The sequence below is a fragment of the Centruroides vittatus genome, unplaced genomic scaffold (assembly GCF_030686945.1).
Source record: "Centruroides vittatus isolate TY-2023 unplaced genomic scaffold, ASM3068694v2 contig_958, whole genome shotgun sequence".
Taxonomy (NCBI): Eukaryota; Metazoa; Arthropoda; class Arachnida; order Scorpiones; family Buthidae; genus Centruroides; species Centruroides vittatus.
The window spans coordinates 906,443-930,667 of NW_027122637.1; the positions used below are offsets into that span (position 1 = coordinate 906,443).

The following is a 24,225-nucleotide window of genomic DNA, read 5'->3' on the forward strand; positions in this document are numbered from 1 at the left end:
TTTGTTAATTTATTTAGATTTTAAAAGTTTTATTACTTATTTATACGAATTATATTTGCCATTTCTTCCCAAAATCGATTTCTTTCTTAAAAGCAGATTTGAAAAAGTATAGAGTATAGTCAAAATTGTACATTTACATGTTTCTCATTTTTCCTATGTTCTTCCTACGACCCTCCAATATTTGTACAATGCTATATAGAAATAAAAAATTGTTTTTTTTTATACTTAAATTTTCGTATTTCTTGTATGAAACGTTTAGTTCGGTAATAAAATATTATAATTTTGCTTAATTATTATAATAATTGAGATTCGTGTATTTCATATGCCAAAAGATAAATCGGAATACTAATAAAACTAGATGTTACATCGATATTTTCACCTATAACAACGATACTTAAAAAATCTATGTATAATGTTATAACAAAGTCTGCAATTCATAAGTTTTCACTTCGGTCTGTTTTCGTCGTTAGAGAATAGCAGAATAGACTGCTACATTGAATCATATGTCTTTTACCTAAAATACAATAAGTAATGTTTTATGCTTTAATATTTATCAACAAATATTTCTTAAATTTGAAATTTATTAATTCTGATTGTACATTTATTAACATTACATCATTCATTAATTAAACTTTTTAATTTCAGGATGCAACAACTCAAAAAATACCTGTAATGATTGTAGCTAATAAAACCGATCTTAGAGATTTACATCTTTTGCAAGGAAACGAATGTGTTCCTTATGAAAGTGGTGAAAAATTAGCAAAGGTTAGAAATAATTTTTTGTTTTCAAATTGATTAAATTAACCTTTAATTTAATTAAAGTAAAATACAAATTTTGAATACTCGGAAGGATTTTGGAGCGATGTTTATGGAAGCGAGTGCTAAATCTGGAAGCAATGTATTTGAAGCCATCGCAGAACTTGCTAGGTATAATGATATTGCGTGTTATTCTTTTATTATTATATTTATTCATGTTTAAATAATACAATCGTTTAATCATAAAATATTAATAACTTATATTTTAATATTAAATATATACCGTATGTAAATAAATATAGACTACTCTATTATATTACAGTATAGTAAGTTGTAATTTGTATAATTGTTTCTATTCGAAAATTTCTTTAAATATAGCATATTTACTTTTTAAACATATAATCTTGATATTTTTATAAATTATTTATTTACTTATATTGAATATATTAAATAATTATTGTATTGAATATAAGTTATGATTAAATTTAATGTATATATAAACACGCACACACACACACACACACACACACACACACACAGATATATATATATATATATTTAAATGTAAAAAATATTAACCCATATTTATTTTTTAGTTTATAAATTTTTATAATTACTACTAATCATTTTTTATTAATAAAAACTATTTAAAGCGTATTCAACGAATTCGTATTAGGCCTATTATTCAGTGTTCTAAATTAAAAATTTCTCAGAATTCATCTCTTTCATCTGTCATATATGAAAACATGTCGACCCGGTGACATAACAAAATCAGGATTCAGATGTAGGTTTCTATTGTTAAGCTTCACTTCTGCCTCTTTTTTATTTAGTTTCTGTCATTCAAAATGAATGAAAAGCATCGTGTGAGTTATTAATATCTGGCTCAAATGTATCGGATACAACGAAAATAATTTCCTAATTCGGCTGTCGTCACACTACTTTCCTAAATTATTTTCTATTATTTTAAAAATTAAGATATATTTTAAACAGAGAATGAATTTAGCATTAAAAGCTCACATAACCAATTTCTATTTATAAAATTTTTTAATAGATTATAATTAATAGCTTTAAAAAGTTAATTAAATTTGTGTAAATTAAAAATAGAATTTATAATGCGAATAAATAAACAACAAATTATTTTAATTAAAATAAAAAATAATTAATGATGTTTAATCTTTTATAAAATTTTGATTATTTTATTGTCGTTTAAAGGTTCGAATTGCTTATTTAGGTAGAATTCGTTATTTATATAAGAAAAATAAAATCAAGTGTATTCTTTAATACATAAATATACGATACTGACAGATGTTATTAATGAAAATACTACGATAATTATTTATTATAGGTCAATGGCTATCAATGAAGATCTTCAAGTTAAGTCTTCTGGTAGTATTTTATTGAAAGAAGGAAACAAAAAAAGTGGGAAATGTTGTAAAAAATAATTATATACATTTTGGAATATGGATTTTCTTTATTAAATCATTCGTTGTTGTTATTATTTACTGTTATCCAATAGAAATAATTAATAAAGTTTGTTTTTTAATTTCTGGTTTGCGATTATTAAAAGACGACTACGACTCAATTTGAAGGGAGTATCTTAAACACGTTTGAAAAATTGTTTATTCTTTTCGTATATATCTTTACAAAATTTGAAAAAAAATCATTAAATAGCATTTACAATAATTTTAAACGATTCTTATATTGAGTAATTAAAGAAAATAAATTAAAAGAAAAAAGTTGAAGCGTATTTTTGATTACTTTAAGTCCAAGAATGACATAATAAACAAAACACATTTAAGCGTAAGATTATAATAAATTATCGAAGAAACAGAACAATGGAAAAATTTCGTAGGCTATAAACGATATTTTGCTCATAGTTAGTTACTACGTAATTTCTATCGTTTTAATAAAAAAAAAAAAAAAAAAAAGAATTAACTCTAAAATATAAATAATTAGGTTTTTATATAACTAATCTTCTTAAACGATTAAATTGGTTTATTTTAAACGCATAAATGCTGATTATACAACAATACAACTGAAGCAATACGGCTAAAAAGTCATCGAATATACTAGGCCTCAAATAGAATCTTCTCTATCCGAACATCTTTATTTCCAACATCTCAGTTCGAATCTATTTTTTAAATAACGTACGCCATATATAAACAATATATTACAATTTAATCCGGTCAAAATGTAGCTCATTCTTCGGATTAATCTAAACCAAAAAATGACGATATAAACTTTTATGTATTGTGAAGTAGTCAAACCTTTCCCTAGTATTACAAGAAGTTTTGAAAACAGATTATTAATATAAACGTAGTAACAATTTTAGGAATTGTATATTGTCTTATAAGGTGTTTTTTATTATTGAATTATAGTATATTCTTTTTTCTAAACAATTTGTATATTTCGATATAAAATTAAATATCTCGCAATGTTATTATTTACATAAAATACATTAATATTACACATATCAACGTATTTAAATTCCTTATTTATATATGCGTAAATTAAATATAAATAGCATAGAATTTTAACACACTTTCTGTTAAAACTTTACACTGTTTATAATTTATTATATTAGTTATTATAAAAAATCAAATCTATAAAATAAATATAGTTTTTCTATAATAATAAGTAAAAATCTAAATATTAAAATTTAAAATTATAGTCTATACAGAATTAAGAGCAAGGGCATGTCAAGAAAGGATCTGCACAAAAATTTAACTTCTGTATTTTTAAAACACGATTAACCGAGAAGACAAGATCGACTAAATTTGTTTCTTTCGTCTCTTAAAGTGCGAAATGTGGTCCGCAGTCGGCGGCTTTTTCGATTTTTAATCTCAATGCCGAATTAAATCGGCAGAATTTGGACTGGATGCGCCACTTCGTTTTCGGCAGAGCATCCATTTTCCTACACTTTCTGTTTCGGCCGGTGCCAGAATCGTTCGATTGCAAGCGACCGAGGAACATTCGCGAAACCGCTCTTTGCCGACGTAACGAACTCTATTTCTGTAGTATACAAACGGCATCTGTTGTGTAATGAGCAACCATCAGGTCCGGCCGGAAGACGTACGGGCCATCCGAGAGGTGTCTCTCGAGGAATATGATCGGTCTCTTCATAATACACACTTTTATGTACACGTTGTTGGTGTAGAGTCCAGAGCAGGGCCGGATTTAGACTTGATAAGGACCTAAGCTATTTGAGATATGGGGCCCTTTATAAGTCCAGATATTATATGTCAGTGACAATTGCTCACTCAGACAATTTTTTTGGGGGCCCTCACTTTCTTGGAGGCCCTAAGCTATAGCTTGTGTAGCTTATACGTAAATCCTGCACTGGTCCAGAGGGTGCTACGAATGCTCGAAATGTTCCTTTAGATCGATTCCTACCCAAACCGACACTTTCAGAGGAAATTATGCTTGACGTTTAAATTTTAGTCGTGGATCGACCTCGATCCCATTCTTACGATGATACATGTTGTTCCTGGCGTCTGTTCTATTAAACGTACAGTACAGGACAATACGATTCGCCGTCCATAACGACGTCCGGTACATTTGAAGCTTTAAACTCACCCTGGTGCATTTTTCGCGGCAGAGTCTTTTCCATTTTCAGCTTTTTTTGTTTTGTTTGTTTTTTGTATATTTAGGAGCTGACTTTCGCTTTAGAAGAAGAACATTTTGTATCTGTCATTTTAATTCTCTTTCGTCCAATTCCTAGACATGTCTTATCACTTTCCAGCTTTTTCTACGATGCGGCAAACTCCTGACATTCCCATATCCACAAAATGCTTAACTGTGAAGCTTCTCCCCTTTCCTCGTGTTTGTAAAATTCTCCAATTACAATTATTCTTCGCTCTTCATTAATCTGCTCCATTTTGTTACGTTTGGAATATTGTTGCCACACTAACACGAATTGAAATCTACGGAGTCCGATCAACAATCTACTCTACTGTAAGTTAGAAGGTTCTGAAATTTATTTAAAAAAAACCAAATACGCCCACCAAAATTGTGCAGAGTTTTAGTTTACAAATCTACATCGCATTAAAATATATTTAACTACACGAAAATTTAATTTACGAAAAAGCAATTAACACAAATACGAACAACACCATAATAAATTTCAAACAGGAATTAGAGTTTGACAATAAACAATTCAATAAAAAATTTACTGTTTAAAATTTCTTTAGTTTTTTTTCCCAATTAAAAATTTTCTAAACTTCATTCATTTTACATCAATATATTATAAAATTTGCACTAAAATAAATATCAAATAAAATAAGTTCTCATAAGAAACAATAAAAGAAAATCAAAACACAGTATAATGATATTTACTTGAAAAGAGTAAACAATAGAATGACACATTCCGGATATGTCATATCCCTAACAAAGCCTGTTGGGTGGAAGGTGAATAGTTTAGATGAAAATAACCTTATCTCCTGCGGAAACTGATAAATGTATCTCCAGTTTTAATTCTCATCAACTGTTTAGTTAAGAAGAAAATATAATATTTAGTTTTATTTAATTTTAAATGAAAAATTGAAGAATTATTGTCGAAAATTTTAATTAAAAGTATACAATCAACATGAAGATATTTTAAAAATTAATTAATTTTTTTCTATTATTTTACATTTTGGTTGTTATACAAAATGTTATACGATTGAATAGATGAAAAAAATTTAAATATAATTTTTAATAAATTAATTTTTACATATTCTAGTACAAACTATAAAGTCTTTTAAATTTGGCATTGTCCAGAGAGAGATGTTTCTCTATTATAAACGTGTACACATTTAAATAAAATAAATAATAATAAAAAAAATGTTCTGTATACATTTTCTGCGTGTTAATTTTTTGTTAATGAATTAATTAAAGCTTTTTCTGTCTTCAAAGGTTTGTGAAATTAAGTTAATAAAACCACAATTCAAAGTTTATCCTACGAATACAGTTTATTCGCTAGCATTTAAAATATTATTTGCAGAATAAATTCAAATTATTATTTGATCAACTTAATGTCTTACGAAGAACAATAAAATTATCTTAATACTTGAAGTTTTCAAATGATCAATAATAACAAGCGGAAGCTTTTATATTAATGCATCATTTTTTTTTATTTTGCTTAAACTGTATTTAACAGCTATATTAAGAAGCAATGCTTTTACGTACTTATAAATTATAAAATATATTAATCTCAATATAATAATAAGCATTTTATATTTATTTAAAATATTTTATAAGAAATATTTTAAAATCTGATAATTAAAATTGTTAAACGTACTAACTTAAATTAGAATTAAAAATATAAGAATTCAGAATTGATTCGATTGGATTTTAACAAAAAATAAAAATAGTTTGTTTAAAAATTTGTTATTTTTTTTAATTAGTCTTTATTAAAATTATATTTATTTAATATAAACATTCCATAACATTCATCTATTTAACAACAAAAAAATATTGCATTTTTCAAATTAAATTTTTTTTTTATAGAAATGTTCTCTTCATTTATATTTTCAAATACATTTATTTTTATTACTTAAAAATATTTGTTTTATGTTGATGTTGATATTATTATAATTTACAATAATTTAAATTATACAGTTTTTCTTACGAGTTTTTATATACATTTTAATAAAAACCAAATAACAAAATTCATTGCACCAATATTAATATAATTTGAATGAAGCAAGTTACGATAAAAATTTTTTAATCTTATTTCTTCTGAGTTAATCTAATATCTAATTTATTTTCAGTTTCTTAAGAAAGTTTTATGTATTTATTTTATTTATATTTACATTACAGGCAGTACATCGAATGGCTGTTTGTCCCCCACCAAAACAATCGTATTCCCATTAGATCACAAAAAAAACACCCACGAATTATAATAATACGAAAGTTTAAAAGTTTATTTTTTAAATTATAGAAGTTATTATTATTACATATTTATCATTTTATAAATAGTGAATCGTGTGGTTACGCCGTTTCCTTCGTCTGAATTCTCTACAAAACAAATATTTATCTCAAGTTCGTTTCGCTCGAAATAGGAAACGTCCATTATGCACGGCTCATTAACTAGTAATATTTTCAGACTACCAACAATATTCACCTTTGACTTCACCACTTCGAGACTCGTAAGAATTTTTGCAATAGATTGTAGGAGGAATTTTTAAGAAAAAAGGATACAAATATACTAACAAACTTATATAAAATTTTTATATAGTCATTGTAGTGTTTACAAGAATAAATATATTTTGGAACGTGATAACTAAGAATAGAAAGGATTCAAAGTTTAATAGCCAGATAAGTTGTATGATAAAAGATTTAAAATCTAATGAATAATATATTGTATTGTGAACGCGAGTTTGAAACTAATAAATACATATGCAAAGAGAGCATATATATATATAATATTCAATAAAGATATTTCAAAATCTCATTCAGTATTGCATTCACATAGGAACAATAAGTCTTGCTGAAAATAAATATGAAGAAATAATATTCGTGAAACTTTATCTCAATAGAAGCTTGCATAATCTATTATAAAAAAAAAAATTCGAATAAAATCATTAGAATTATCCAAAAGGGAAATTTATTTGTATTATAGAAAATGATTGAGTCAACGGTAAGAGGTCAACGGTCACTCGTCGGATGGAATTAAAATTTGTACACTCCATTGACAATACACGCTATGCGCAGGAACCGTTCTCTCGCATGCGGACGTGACGAAATTATGACAGTCTGAATCTGTGTATCGTAGGTGGAGAATTTTATAGGTAGAGAATACCGTAGCGACAAAGCTTTTAGCCATCTCGGATTTAACTCGTGTGAAGTGTGTCGTAAGTAAGTCCTCGATTTTTTTTTCATTACAATATATCTCGCTTATCATATTTTGAAGATTCGAAAAGTAATATTTGTAGCTATTTTTAAAATCTTTTCATTTTCCGTATTATTTCATATATAACTTTTGGAAAATCTCGAGAAAAATATTCCATTAAAAATATTGAAAAATTTTAGTTTGTGTAACGATATTATTTTGTATATTTGATTATAATCGTTAATAGATATAATGAAAAAGTATTCGTAAAATTTCGTTTTATTTTGTCTTTTTTCATCGAAAGCTATAGCATTATACGGTTATTTTCATAAAATTATTTTTAATTTCTTTGGAAAATCGAAGCTGTACAATCTTTAATGTAGAACTGAATTTTAAACTAATTTTAAATTATATTATTTTGCAATCAAATAACATTCTTAATTTTTTAACACAATGAGTAATCAATTAGAAAAATTTGGCAATTGTTTTGCATTTTATTATTATTGTTTTTTTTGGAAAAGCAAATTGTTTATATATATTTAATAAAATAATGCCACTTCTAACACTACGGCTTTATTATTTTTTTTATTTATGCTTAATGTAAGTAAACAAACTACAGCTTTAGATATTACGAATAATTTTTATTCAAAGTAACAAAATTAATAAGTTTAACATGAGAAATTAAATCAAACATTTGTCTCGCAATGTATAACGTTTGATGGAATAAATTATTTTCAAGTTAAGAGTTAATTATTAGACATTATTTCAAAAAAAAAAAATTGAGTGAAATAATAATTATAAACAAAATATATGTTTTAAGACTAGAAACTAAATTTTAAGATAATCGTATTGCTAATTCACCACTATTATTTAAAAAATTTTATAAATATAAAATTACTAACTTATTGTTTAATATACAGGCTACTACAGCTTTCGCATTTCTATTAAAGATTATTATTATACATAATTTATAGCCTTTGATATAATTAGAAATATTTGGATGTCCTCTTACAGGATATCTTAACAACATAAGATATTTATTTATATTTAATCCATTATATTTAATCCATTCAATATATGTTCTACGGTTACCTTTGAATCAATAAACGTACAATACGTTCCCATAGCTGTAAATTATATGTTAAAAATAACTGCGTAAAATACATACACAAATAAATTTAGTCAATGTGTTTGTCTGTACGAAAAACTGTGAAGTAAAGCAAAAATGAATTTATATGAATTCGTAATAAAAGGGGAATAAAATATACAGATTTAATTATTGCACTCGAATCGGTTTATTAAAAACAGAGAATTGTGAATTCACTATACAGAAAAATAATTGCTCTTTGCTTTCAACCCCGAAAAAAATAAATCTCGAGAACACCATTTTGTTTCGATTACACAAATGCAAAAGCAGTTATTTTAACACTAAATTCATCTGAAAATCGATATTAAAAAAATTCATTTTTGCAAATAAATTAAATTCTTTTTTAAAATAAATAGTTAAAATCATCAAAGTAAGTCGAATTTTTATAAACAGTTACATGTTATTATTTTTTCAATTTTAAATGTATTATTGAATTTGATGTTTTCGTTCAATTTTTGCTCTAGTGAAATCATTTCATTATTTCAGCCACAATATTAGGTTGTCATAGTCTTGCGTAAATCAAACTGGTTTTAAATCAGTTTTTTTAATAGTTTTCTTTTTAATTTTAAAAACATATTTGATATTTTAGTGCTCCAAAAAATATTTCGAAAGTAGGGTTTGTTCGTCTTTTGAAATACTAAATGCATTCATTCTTTTGAAATGGCTGGAAAAGTTTAGTTTTCTGATTATTTCTGCGTAAATTTAAGCGCATTCACACGAATTTCTTCCGTGACAAATTCACTCCCTCGTTTCCCGATGACGTTTCGGGTCGACGTCCACAAGAGGCTGTCCGGATGACCATAGAATATTCTATACTTAGTCTCACGATAATGTCACTTGGTCAGTAACCTACATTTTAATTCTTTCTGTATTAATTTCGATTCAATACTAATGTGGTAATACATTCTTTTACACGCAAAATTATTTACTGAGCTCGCTTTGTGCGTATCTTTTCAGTTTTGTCAATATATATATATATATTAATAGTGATGACTTAAAGTTATGTGAACTTTGTAATGAATTAGATACTCAGTTTTATTCGATATTCGATTCAAATATATACCTGATCTTGTTTAATTGCAATTTTTATTTTTACGAAATCATTTTTTATGAGTAACAACCAAACTGTAATTTCTGTAATATAAAATATGTCTTATTCAAAAACTTCCAAATAAAATTCATAAAAAAATTCGTGACTTATAAAAATCTACCAAATGCAATAATTATTAACTATGGCTGAGGCAACTATTTGAAGAGTCGGCAAGAAATAAAAATTCGTTCTGTAGCAATTCTTCAAATAAATTTTTAGTTCTCTATTAAAATTTTACCAAATTTAAATTTCGTAATAACTTAATCTCAGACAATATAATTTATAAAATATTATTAAACGAAGAAAATGTATAAAAATGCAACGATGCCTTATAACTTACAATGACTAGTCGAAATACTACGGCGGGTGTTCTCATTCCATTGTTATATCAGATTGTAAGGTGAAATTTAGACATTTCGATATTTTTCTAGAAACGATCGGAAAAATGTTCTAGAACGTTCGATTTGGGTGCATAAGTAGAGTAACCAAAGCATGTTTCATCACATATTTCGTTGAAAATAGTCGCATCAGCAATGTCTGACAATATGAAACATTGGAAAGAACCTATTCGCTCTATCACTTCAAAAGTGGCCACATCGCAACGAAAGCTCACAATCTTCATCTGAAACGCGTTTGTTAAAGCGTTCATGGGTAAACAAAGGTCAACCAGCTGTTGTAAATGTCAAAGGACTGATAGTGCGCAGAAGGAGGCTATGATCTACGTTTGTTCGGCGTCATCGTGACGGAGCTGCTTTCAACTAACATCACTGTAACGAAAGGACTCTATTGTCTACAAGTGGATCGTTTGAACACCAAGTTCAAAGAACTTCATCCAAAAACTGTCGAAGTCCAATGCTGCCACGACAACGCGCCAGTACATGGAGCAAAGATGACCTTAGAGAAGCTGAACCAGTCTGAGCTGGAAAGTTCTGCCTCATCCGTCTTACAAAGTAGATTTGGCGCCAACTGACTACCATCTAATTCGAGCCCTGCAGAATCATGTTGCCAATATACAGTTTAATGACAAAACTCGACGTTCGAGATTTTCTTCAAAAAAAAAAAAAAAAAACCCTTAGTCATTCAAATGCTCAGAGATTTGAAAGTTTGCAGCAAAAGTAGCGAGATGTGATTAATGATTATCTACCAGGCTGAACTGTAATCGTTTTTGAGTTAATTGTCAATAAAGTTTTTTTTTTCAAAATGTCTAAATTTCATCTTTACAATCTGATATTTACATTGTACATGAACTTATTTATTTATATAAAATCCTTTAAAATAATTAATATTTTTAAACTCAGAAATTATTTGCAAATTTTAATGCATACTTCATTATTTATATTAAAAATATTATTTATATAAACAATAAATTTATAAACACTTCATTTAAGTGAAGATAAATTGTATTTAAGTGTCGAGTAAATCTAACTTGTAAGATTAATAATTAACATACGATAGGAAGAAATTCATGTTAATTTATATTTTCTAAAATGTAAACTTAAAAAACTCAACAAAATTTTAAATGTTTTATTAATTTTCTTTATACTAATTCGTATTACAATGAAATATTATACTTATAAATATTTCATTTTATAATACTACAGCTAAAATAAATTGAAATTTCAAGAATTTTAAAATAATTAATTCGATAATTTAAGAAAAATTCTTAAAACTGTAATTAAATAATGTACTGTAAAGTGAGCGAAACTTAACTTTTAAAAATTCCTAGAATTGTTCGATATTTCGATATTGTAACTCATCTGCCAGGGACATCCAGACATGCTCAATAGGATTTAACTCACGGAAGCATGCTGGCCACTCCGTACGTCAGTTCCTGCTTCTGAAGTATGTTATCCATTAGACAAGCTCAGTGAGTGTTATCATCCATCAGCAAGAATAACTCACAAATACAGCTTCAGCATATGACATGACAATAGGTTGGAGAATTTTGTCTCTGTACTTGCGGCCCGTCAGACTGTCTTTTGATTATGTGCATGTCTGTATGCATATCATGCTTATGCTAGTCCGAACCACCAATCCACCTCCACCATATATTGATGTTTCCTGCACAAATGCTGCACAAATCCACAAATACTGCACAAATCCAGCATTTGTGCAGGAACTGCACAAATGCTGGATAAATTCATATACAGTACTTTGTATACTTCAGATGAGAACTCGTCGATTGTCTGACTGCAGGGCGAATCTGGACTCATTGGTAAAGAGAACTGGATTCCTTTCGTTATGTTCCCAATCACAATGAGGTTCCTGCAGTTCTTGCAGACCTTACGTTGTTATGCAGTTAAAGGGACACAAATCATTGGCCCATGTTCATAAAGACTAACTTGCCGAAGATGATTTTGAATAGTTTAACTTGATACCCTGTGTCCTGTTGCCAAATGAAGCTGATGTTGAAATTCTGTAGTACTCTGTCACCTGTTCTGATAGGTACAGTACTTAACAAAAAGAAACGATCGTCCCTTGCTGTTGTTGCTCTTGGACATCCTTGACCTTGTCATCTTCAAATATTTCCTGTATGCTGGAAGCAGATCCACAGTTAGGAAATGACATTTTGTGACACTCCCTTGGCTTCTGCTACCACTCTGCGTCTGTCCAGCTTCCAAAACTCCAATCGATCTCCATGCTGGTAATTCAGGTAAATCATGCTGGCAAAACATCATTGAAATCAACTACTGCATAAAACCAACAGATTTATACCGATAAAGACAATTTGCAGTTGAACAAGGGGAGTCCTGGGGCAACATCGTTTACATAGGAATCGATCATTTGCGTATTCTGCTGTCTCGTGTACTGATTTCCATACAAATGTGCATCTCTCTGATGTCCACATCATATTCCATGTGTAGTAAATATGATATTACACGATTGGCTTACATCATATCACCAATATCCATTGACCCCCTTATTGTTTTGGCCAGTGTAAACTTAAACCCATTGAGAGTGCATCAGACACTTCCAGTTATAAAATATCTTTACAAGAATAAATAATTATAGATTCCCAAACAGAAATTGCTCTTAAAAATCTAAAACCTTCTCAGAGGGTAATTCTTAGAGATTTTAAAAATCGTTTTTATATCTACAATGGTGCAATAATGCTGTAATATGCGTCTTTTATATTATACTATATACAACGTAGAGGATAATGTAAAAGCATTAAACATGTTTACAAAAAAATGTGCATATTTGGTTGTTCACTTAATAAATAAAGAGATCTGTGAGCAGTTATGTCCGATTCTAATTCCACTAGGATGACTTCTTTCTTGTTTTTACGTTACTTATTGCCAATGTTCAATAGTTCTTTTGAGCTCATGGAGTTTATTCTCAGATTTTTAATCATTCCATATTCATATTAATTGCCAAATATTTAGAGATTTTAGTCTGATAATAGGCTTTATCTCAGTACGTGGGAAAAACGAAGATTATATAGCAAGAGAAAAGACAGAGTTGGCATTAATATCAGCTTTATTTACGTAGCTATAGATCATATATTATTCCTTTCCTTTAGTCAAACGTTAAGTAAACGATTTAATATCTGTTTCGGTCGCAGACTCAATCAGAATTTACCAGAGATAAAGCAGAAATGAATGATTGGATTAAAAACCTATTAGAATACATATTTCAATAATTCGTCAAACGAAATTAATAATAAATGATTTTAAATCAGATGTATATTGACGAAAATAATTTTATATGATAATACTTAGCGAAAATTAAATTATAAACGAGTCTCTTTTGAAACATGTAATATTAATTACGTAGGAATTTTATAAAAAGAAAAAATTATCCACCCTCTTATAAAAAAAGAAATACATTTAAAATTATTGGATTAATTAAACATTTATAAAGTTGTTAAAAGATTTCTGCATTTATCTAAAGTTTTATCTTTAACTCCAAGTTATATTAGAAGGAATAAAACTATTTTAACGGACACTATAAAACAATATCATAAGAATAAAATTTAACTGACTGAATTAAATATCATTCTAAACTTAATTTCCAACAAAAAATTTAAATAATTAAAATTTTTAAAAATTACAATTAATTAGATTGTTTTATTTATAGAATAATATTTAACCTATTTAAAATTTTTCAAAAAAAACGTTCAATGATAATGCTTTTATCTCACACTTTTCCTTCTTATATAAAAAACCCCCTTTATATACAGAAAAACGTTTTCTTTAAAAATGTAATTATAAATCCAAAAAGTTATTACAATTATGAAAAATGGCTTCACAATACAAACGATTTTCATAATTAATTGCAATAATTACCTGGTACAAAAATAATAGAATTGTTATAGAATTAATAAATTTAAGATGAGCAAAATCGAAACGTTAATACACAGTAAATTTGGTAAATTATCATAACAGTAAAATTAAATTACTGTAATTACAATTTATAAAATAATTATTAATAATTATTTTAGAAATTAAATGACACTAACAAATAATAAGCTTATTTTTATATCAATTGTTTGTAGAATATATAATTTATTCAGTAATAATTTATTTCATTTTCTGAAATGTTAATCAATATACTTTATTTAAATCGATATTTAATTAATCGATTTTAAAAATTCTTTCATAGTAACACTTTTTTCTAATTTCAACGAACTAGGATTGTTTTTTTCTATTTATTTCAAATATTTCATATTATTCTTAGGCATGTTTTAGCATAATTTTGACAGCTGCGAGTTCATTCTAAATACAGTACATAATTAATTTTTTAAGTAAAAAGTTGTTAAATTAATTATTTTATGATAAATAACTATTGTACCAGAGATAAAAGATAAATAAGTACAGTAATATGTTATTGTTAATTTAAAATTTTATAAAATAATTTTTTAATATTTTATTATTTTATGTAAAAATTATTTAAAAAAATCTAATGATAAGTTTGACAATAAAGCCTTATATATTCTTAACGTCATTAAGAAAACTTAATTTTAAAGGCGTAAAATAATCTTATGAACTGAAAAATACTGATTTTTGATAAATAATTTTTAGATATTGGATAATAAATGAGGATCTTTTATTATCTTTTCATTTTAAAGTGGATTTTTGTATTATCGGTAAGTTTCTTAAATGCATTAATCAAATTGTAATTAAAAGAAAATGTTAAAATACTTAAAACTTTTAAATTTCTAGTTTGCTCAAACCACAGAAATGACAGGTAAGTTCTTAAGAAAATAATTTATTGAAAGAAATATAAGTTTATATTATATTTTAGAAATATATATTTACAGTCGTAGCCCCTTCTAGCGCGTGTGGTTTTAGTGATAGAGCGGGAAATTTAATTTCCTGTTTTTTCGATATGGATTATCCGTCAACGCACTTATCGTCTTATAATTGGAGACTCGGTCGAGGAAGAGAAGCTTATTGGTATGGCGGTCCAACAACAGATGCTAGTGGCTCTGTTAAAGGTACGAAATTTCTCTAATGCATTTTGGTATAAAAATGTTCGCAAGAACACGTGGTACAGAATAGCTTATTGGGACTATAAATTAGACATTTTGTGTTTATCTAATATTAGTCTTTTTAATTAATAATTCAATATAATTATTGTCATTTAAGTTTAATATACAATTTTCGTTTGGTAGGTGGCTACGCATTTATTGATATATCCATTATGGGAAGACAAAAGAGCAATCAAACTAAAAAAGCTTGGTTGCCAAGTTTTAGTAATCCTCCAACAACTGGAAGAGGTAAATGTTTGAGATTCAGATATAATTTGGAAGGGTTGTGTGTAGGCGGATTGAGGGTAGTGATTTACGACACGGTCGATAATAAATCGTACACTATTTGGGAAATGTTAGACACTACCGACGGCCAATGGACTAATGGAAAAGTTTCTTTTACCAGGGAAAATTCGTATCGAGTAAGATTTTCTTCTTTGTAATAATTTAAAAATGTATAATTCTGATTGCTTTATGATATATACTATTACATTAAATAGATAGTATTCGAGACTTTTCCAAAAGACGATAATCTGAATCGACGCGGCTTTGCAGCAATAGATAATATCGCTTTATACGACGGTCCTTGTCCAGGTTATTATTTTTATTATTTTGAAATATTAATAGTTTAATAATTGAAAATGACGTTTTACTTTTAAAACTAATTCTAGGAGATTGCACTTTCGAATATGATTTTTGTGACTGGACAAATGTCAATAGTGGAGACGATTTTGATTGGAAGATGGGGAGAGGAAGTGATAGTACTGTTACAGGTCCCGAAAGAGATCATGGTAGCAGTATCACAAAAGGAAGGACTGGTCGGAATCATTTACAAAATATTTGGAAACTTAAGATAAAAATATTCACAAATTTTATTTTTATTAATTAGGAGGATATGCATATATAGATTCATCTTATCCAAGAAGACCAGGAGATACTGCCCAACTTTGGAGCCCCACTCTAAATCCAACAGGTTAATATGTTTTATTTTATTTTAGTTTTATTATTAATTATATATTTATCCTAAATAACTCTATTAATTATTTAATTAGATGTACTTGTTTAAAAAAAGCATGCTTTTTGAAATTAAATCGGCTCTTTTAAATGACTAAATTAATAATTTTATCGAACGAAAAGAAAGATAAACATGTTTTGAAGGTGCCTTATATGTAACTTATTTACGAAATTAATATTTTGCAGAAACTGATTGCAACTAAACCTAGTTGCAACCCGTTTCCGCAAAATATTAATTTCGTAAATAACTTACTGTATGTTATCAGCAATGAAAATTTTCGGCAAAAGCTTTCAAATGCATTGAATTTCAAGACGCATTCTAATATAACATTAAAATGATATGTTTCGTTGGTGCATCAATATAATTTTCTCATGCTTTACTAATAAATAACTTAAAGCTAATTATAATATTTATTGAATTGTTTCAATTTTATTTTAATTAGGAGACCACGGCCCTATGTGTCTCAGCTTTTTCACTTCGATGTTTGGTGCCGGAATAGGAGGCTTACGTATATATCTTTACGATTCGCTCCAAAAACAAATTAGCGACGCTGTTTGGAGCCTAAATTCCGGTAGTCTAACAGCCGATCAATGGCACAAAGGAGAAGTAACACTATCTTTGCCAGCTCCCTATTGGGTAATTTGCTCTTTTTATGTAAATATTCAAATTTTATACAATATAATTTTTACAATATTTTTGGAGTATATATCTATATATACTCCAAAAATTTCTTATCGTAAGACAGATAAAAACAGCTAGTATTCACGGAATACGTTCGGTATATGCGTTGATATAATTGATATATATGCAGACGAGATATTTAATTATACACAGTGAATGATAACAGGAGTGCCATCATCGTTTATACAACACTTTCATTTTTCTCCAAATGTATACTTATTGCTTTAAAAACAGTGATGAGCAACCTTTTCTAGATGAGAGACGCAAGGGAACTTCGTAGGCTTCCGACGGGCCACATACAATTTATGTATTTTTTTACGGAGTTGTTGGCTTTGAGCGTGCTGAGTACCAACATATTCCACAACCGCAGAACACTCACTAGCTACTAAAACAATATATGCTAATGATATACAAACTAGTAATATATAATTTACTCTCATATTTTCACTGGTCGAGTAAAGCTTGAATGTTCTTCATCATCAATATCAGCTTAATTGGGGTCCCATAACGGTACGAGACAAAACGGGAAAATAAAATGTTATCATTTTGTAAACGTATTAAAAATTAAATATTTACTAAATTAAACAGGTAATTTTTGAAGCCGAAGTTAGAATCCCTGGTCAGGGTGATATTGCCTTAGATGACGTTTCTCTTGTTGATGGAACGTGTCCAAGTGAGTTCAAATTGATTATTGTTACTGTTAAATATTGTATTTTGATGATTATAAAGTCCTCTTTTTTTGTTTATATTTTATATGAATAATAAGTAGTAAAAACATTTTAAACTTATATTTCTTATATATTTCTTATATTTCTTATATTTCTTATAGGTGTTCCGCGAGAAGCTAGCAGAAGAGGTAAACGTATTTGTAATTAATTTCATTGCATTCATCGAAATTTTTTCAATTTATTAAATTTGTTAGAAAATTAGTTTTAAAATTACAAGAATATTGTGATTTTTATACTCTGTTTAGGAAACTAGACAGGATTTTAAAAAAAAGCTTATTTTATCTTTATTTAAAAATTTAGTTATACATTTTAAAATAGATTAAAAGATGAATTAAATTTTTTTAAACAAGTTTTAATAAAATAAAAATTTTCACAAGTTTTTTCACTAATCAATTATTTTACAAAATACTGTCCGAAACAGGAAACGTAATATTATAAAACCAAATAATTAAAAATAAAATAAATAATTTATAAATTTTATAGATCTATAAATGCAGAAAATGTATTTCAATAAAGAAGGTTTCAAAAATTTTATAATTTTAAGGTGTTATATCACAAAAGCTAAAAAATGAAAATAATCATTTTTTAGGTGACTGCGCGTTTTTAGTTGATATGTGCGGTTGGCAAGAAATTTATGAAAAGTTAAGAGAGAATAGTCCACCTCTTTGGATGAGAGTTTCTGGTGATGGAACTCATCTTAATCCTCGAGGACATACTTATACAATGACGGGAGCGGGTAGATTAGGTAACTGATTTCCTTGTAATCCGTGAAAATGAAGATAATACAAAAAAGTTTATTTTTGTAATTTAATTTAACCCACTTTTATTTTATTGTAGATTTTTATATGAAGTTTGATACAAGTAATTTTCAACACGCTTCATTGGACAGAGGAATGTTAATCAGTCCAGTTTTAGAACCTACTAATTTACCTTACTGTTTGTCGTTTTGGGCATTTTTGTTATCTTCGACAGCTGGAGAACCCATCGGCGGTATTCTAGTAAAACTAATTCGAAGCGACAACACATCTTCCATTTTATGGAGATTAAATAATCATCAAGATTCGAGATGGTTCTACGCACAGATAGGATTACCACGAGAAGTTAATTCCAGAGTAAAATTTTGTTTTAAATATTTAATCTTAAATTATTGCATCTAACAAGTAAATATTCAATTATGGATATAACTTCTAGTATATCCAATTCTCGTTTGGGTAATACCAGTATCTGCTGTTCTAAATATATCATCATAGATATATTATTTAATTAAAATTTATCAGAAAAATTAAAATATGCATTTTAAATAGTACATTTTGCTGTATTTTAAATTTGGCCTTAATAAATTTGGTAAAAATTAATTCAAACAATTTAATGCCTTTATTGAAGTTATTAATAATTAGTATAAAATGGCAAAAAGCTTAATTTTGAGGGTAGTGAGTTTTATAAACACTTGTAAATGCTAATTAAGAGTAAAATCATCATTAAGTCCGACCCCACTCGAGATGTGACAGACGAGCCTCCTTCATCTTCCCACCCTCTCGACCTTAACCATCAAAATTTAATAGCATTAATTCTCCTAATACACAAACATCCCTGCAAAACTTTAGAAATTTTCATCAAAAAGAAATTTTCATCAAAAAGCACAGGACCTTCAGTGAGTGAACAAAATCGTGTTCCCCCACACACTAACATCCATACATACAGAAAAATCCCCCGAATTTTTTTAGATTTCTGGACGTTTGAAGGTCCTTGAGACCAAAAATGTAAAAATCTTGGTTGGTCATTTTTTGACCGATCATGTGATTAATAATATTACCTTCAAATTTCTTAAAAATTCATAATAAATATCAACCAAGTTTAAATTAAAATGCCAGTACAGATTACATATTTATAGAAATTTATTGAAGAACTAAATATGATTGTCGACATTTTAACAGGTTGCCATTGAAGCAATTAAAGGAGCAGAATCCAGATCAGTAATAGCGATAGATGATATAACTTTCACAACCCCTTTTAAATGTCTTGGTATGTACAAATTTTCACAATGTTTTATAAAATTTTTAAATGATTTACTTACAGTACTTTGATACCTTATGCATATTCTAGGAAAGCCAACAAGAGCTCTTACAGCTTTAGGTAAGATCATTTCAGTTAAAACTGCAATTATTCAAAAATGTGTTAATAACAATACGTTTCTTTATTGTGCTAATTGAAATAGGTGACTGCGCATTTGATGTAGATTTATGTGATTGGAAATCCGTTACATTTACCTCTAGTTCTCCAAAATGGCGAGTTCCGAGTGGTCAAGCGCGTCCAGCAACAGTTAAAGATCATACTTTTAACGTTCCTGGAGGTAATTAAATAGAAGTTTTTAACTTTATGTATATATTTATCTATCTATCCAGTTAATAAAGTGAGATAGAATCCATTAGAGTGGTTCAAATTTTTCTCTCTAGATAATCCTGTAATTTTTTCTTCGGATGAATTTTCTCAATTTCTTCATTTGAACATAAAAATATATTATGTGTATTTGTTCTCTTTTCACTTTTAGCCGGGTTTGTTTATATCGACGTCTTCACTCTACCTACAGCAGCAACAGCGGAACTGCATAGTCCCACGATGGATGGGAATAAATCTCGATGTTTTACATTTTGGTACGCGACTATTGACGAAGAAGAAGGAGCAACACTTAGCGTTTATGTTAAAAGCAATAACACTTCAAATATCGTTTGGAGTTTTGTAAGGGATGCTGAAGAAGAAAATTCTCCATCTTCTTTTTCATTTGGCCAAGTGGAAGTATTCAGCGAACATGATTTCACTGTAAGCAAATTAATACTTCTCAATATTTATAATTGAAAAATTAACAAAATTCTATACATAAATAAATACTTGAATGTGATTAATGGTTTGAATATTTAATGCAATATAACGTATATAATTACTCACGTAATAACCACGAATGAAAATCATTCTTAACATAAAATAAATAACTCGCTAAATCTTCGCAGTACACTACAATTATATTATTTAGCAAGGAGAAGTACAATATATTATTACTTATTACAAGAATTCTGTGATTTTGTTGAATTTTAATAGCCAACAATTATAATTTTCAAATACATATATATCAATAATTTAGAATTAAGTAAATATATTTTTTAAAGTTTGATTTAAAATTTCATTTAAAAAAAATCTATAAGTTAGTCGAGTCTCAATATTGCTCGAATTTATTCCTACAATAGTATATTTTAAGATATATAATAAAACAGTTACCGGTACTCGGCTTAATTGACTGTGCTTTATTTTCTCAAAATCTTGAAATAAAGCTCTAAGAACATCGAATTTCGATGTTTGTCGAAGGTTGGAAACGTATATAAATGATTGACAAATGAATGTTAAACGAAGAAAATTGAATAATGCTTATCGAAAATTAAGGAAAAATCATTTTAATACATTGATTTCATAACACTTTTGATAATTAAATGTTTCAAATTAATACCGAAGTTGTGCGATATTGTCAAAGTTCGCAATTATTAATGTAGCTCTGTAACGAAAATGCTACTTTCGATTTATATAGTGTGTAAGAATTAAAGATTAGTCTATATTATGATAAACAATTTGTGCTCCTCAAATATAACAAATTTAATGGGATAATCTATTGCTTTTAGCCTTTAATTTTGTTTTACACTTAGACTAGAACACGTATATACATGCGGGCTTATCACACTAGTGAAAAGCCCTCATGTATATATGTGTCTATTTAATCTAGACTAAGTGTAAAACAACAAATTTATTTTAGTGTGATTAATTTATACAAAAATTGTGTACATTATATGATTAGCTAATTAAACAAAATAGAAAATACAAATAAAATTGCTATTTAAAAAATTTTAAATTTGAAATGAAAATAACTATACTGTATATTAAAAAGTAATCTCAAAACACTTAATAAAGCATCCAACACCTTCTATTCGCTGAGAATTCTTTATTTAATTAAACACTAACGTTTTCAGCCTAATGGAATAGGCCATCTTCAGGTGTACTGGTGTTCAAACGTATTTTACTGTAAAATTGTAACGAACGTACAGTACGTTCGAACATTATACATTCAAATTTAAAATGAAAATAATAATTAAACAAATAAATAACAAAATAAAACATGCTAAATACACTGAAGCAACGATGATATAAATAATAAAATAAATAAAAATAATATAAAATAAAAATAAACAATAATAAAATAAATACATAAAAAAGCCATCAAAATATAAGGGCAGGTACGGACTAAGAATTATTATATTTTAATTTTTCTTTTATGTAGAATTTCCATGCAAAAGCTAATCCATCCGCATCCCTTGAATTAATACAACCATCCTTTAATTTACTTTTGTAGATTTCAATTTTTTCTTCGTGTAAAGCTAATGATGGGGAACGCATGGTCTTGAATAATAGTAGCTTTATTCCATTTAACTACAGAGTCTTCCGCTTGTGCTCACAAGAAGCTCAGCTGTTAGAATTAAGGAACACAAGTATGACATTAATAAAGGGCACTGCAACACTGTTTTGTCAAGTATAGCACAGCTTTTGGCTTTATATATTTAATTATAATGACCCTGTATTTTGAAACAAATAACTAATAAAAATATATTATTCTAATGTTTGGATAATAGTAGTCAGGCTTTTTAATTTGGAAATTTTCATACAATTAAAAATATCATAATATAGACTTTGTAATAATCTATACTGTATATATAAAATTGAATTTGTGTCTATCTTTTCGAGTATCATGGGAAAACAGCTGAACCGGTTTATATGAATTCGTACTTGTGTATACGTCTGTAGATACATATATACAGAACTAAATATATCACCATTGCCATTTTCATCCGCGTCAGATTGTCAGCGAGTCTTAGAACTTCTTTCGATGAAAAATTGCTTTTCGTCGGATCCATTATAAATTTATCATATTTTTTTCCCGTATATACATTGAGTCTATTACCTTTACTTAATACATCATTTTCCCGAGCGAAGCCAGCTACCTTGGCTGGTAAATAATATTGATAAAAAATAATTTTAGAATAAGGTAATTGACTAATGACTAAACGATAATTGGTTCTAGGTCGTTATCGGAGCAACAGTGCAGCATTCTGGATTTGTTATTGACGACGTTCGATTTTATGAAATGGATACATCATGTCCTAGTAAGTTCACAGTTTTAAACACATATGTAGAAAAATTGTTTAAATTCTTATTATATTTAAATATTTCATTTGCAGCACGTCCTCCTTATTTCGCTCCAACAGTTCAGCCTAATAATTTGCCAACTACTTAACTTTTGATGCTGTGCCATTTTCTGGCATAAAATCTACGGGTTGCCAAACTAATCTTTTCAGAGGTCATCAATGGATTTTTCGTCTAGTCATGTATATTATTTAATGAATCGCATTTTAACATCATTAACTTTGTAATGTTTATTTAAAATTGTAAATCATTTTTTAAAATGTTTATAGAAGGAATATTAAGAATAAAGTTTTACAGGAAATGCAGATTATATAACTTTTTATAATTACATTAATTTTTTTGGAATATTCATTAAAAGATAGCCTATTAGATTTATTTAAAAATATTAAAAAAATGATATTAGATTTCAAATCAAGGTTTTTGGTTTAATCATTTTAAAGACAAGTTTATAAATTTTAAAAAATGGGAGAAGTGAGACACAATATTATTGATGAAATTAAATAAGATATAAAGAAGAAACTAATTTTTAACCTAAATTTATTCTGTATGCTTTCCTTTTTTTTTTTTTTTTTTTTTTTTCTTTCGATAGTGCTAACCATTTCATCAACAAACTTGAAAAGATGTAGAAATTTTTTTTGGATCATATGAGGCTATCAGAAAAAGAATGAGACTGTAGCTATAACTTACCAACGTGCTAGTCAGTGTCAAAGTTGCTTAGTACCGGGTCTTTCAACAAGAGGTGTCATTTTAAATTTCGCGCCATTTTTCAACTGTCAACACACATCTGTCATTGCGGTGACATTTGACAAGTAAAAACTAGGAGGTTTTCAAATATGGATTGATACACAGTCGCACAATGCATTGAAGTAGTGAAAATTCACTACAAAAACGCTGAAAATATTGCGGAGATGGGTCATAAAGTTCATACTACTTTTGGTCCTCATCAAGTGCCTTCTTGCACAGTTATAGTAAATTTAATCAATAAATTTGAACGTCTCAGACAAGTTAGTGATGTGAAGACTCCAACTCGTGCTAGTCCGGCCAAATCACCTGGAAATATCGCCGCTGCAGCTGAGAATGTGGCTGAAAACTGAGTTGACTGACTGACTGAGTTGAAATCATGTTTATTGACTTTTTTGGCCTAAAATTGATGATATAGATGCAGACGACATTTAGTTTCAACAGGACAGCGCTACCTGCCACACAGCTTGTGAAACAATGGCTCTATTGCATGAAAACTTTCTTGGACATGTGATTTCTCGAAATGGAGACTTCAATTGACTGCC

At 27.8% G+C, this 24,225-nt stretch overlaps 2 protein-coding genes across 6 annotated transcripts in view; both read left to right on the top strand.

Moving 5' to 3' along the window:
- The window catches only part of LOC136985316 (ras and EF-hand domain-containing protein homolog), a 28,067-nt gene extending 25,768 nt beyond the window's left edge, over positions 1 to 2,299 (top strand). For all 5 annotated transcript variants that reach the window (XM_067282569.1, XM_067282572.1, XM_067282570.1 and 2 more), the window contains 3 exons: positions 646 to 765; positions 851 to 927; positions 2,102 to 2,299. In XM_067282569.1, coding sequence (XP_067138670.1) covers positions 646 to 765; positions 851 to 927; positions 2,102 to 2,198 — 294 coding nt within the window. In that variant the 3' untranslated portion in view covers positions 2,199 to 2,299. The remainder of the gene's footprint in view (positions 1 to 645; positions 766 to 850; positions 928 to 2,101) is intronic.
- A 5,121-nt stretch (positions 2,300 to 7,420) lies between these two features.
- LOC136985340 (MAM and LDL-receptor class A domain-containing protein 1-like) lies at positions 7,421 to 23,244 on the top strand. Its single transcript, XM_067282601.1, has 19 exons — positions 7,421 to 7,593; positions 14,829 to 14,893; positions 14,970 to 14,994; positions 15,068 to 15,244; positions 15,422 to 15,699; positions 15,778 to 15,871; positions 15,949 to 16,095; positions 16,167 to 16,250; positions 16,735 to 16,928; positions 17,562 to 17,646; positions 17,803 to 17,829; positions 18,291 to 18,446; positions 18,539 to 18,813; positions 19,636 to 19,723; positions 19,805 to 19,834; positions 19,917 to 20,051; positions 20,250 to 20,518; positions 22,818 to 22,899; positions 22,975 to 23,244. The coding sequence occupies exons 2-19, from the start codon at positions 14,843 to 14,845 to the stop codon at positions 23,028 to 23,030; spliced, it is 2,253 nt and encodes a 750-aa protein (XP_067138702.1). The 5' UTR covers positions 7,421 to 7,593; positions 14,829 to 14,842; the 3' UTR covers positions 23,031 to 23,244.
- Positions 23,245 to 24,225: the final 981 nt, after the last annotated feature.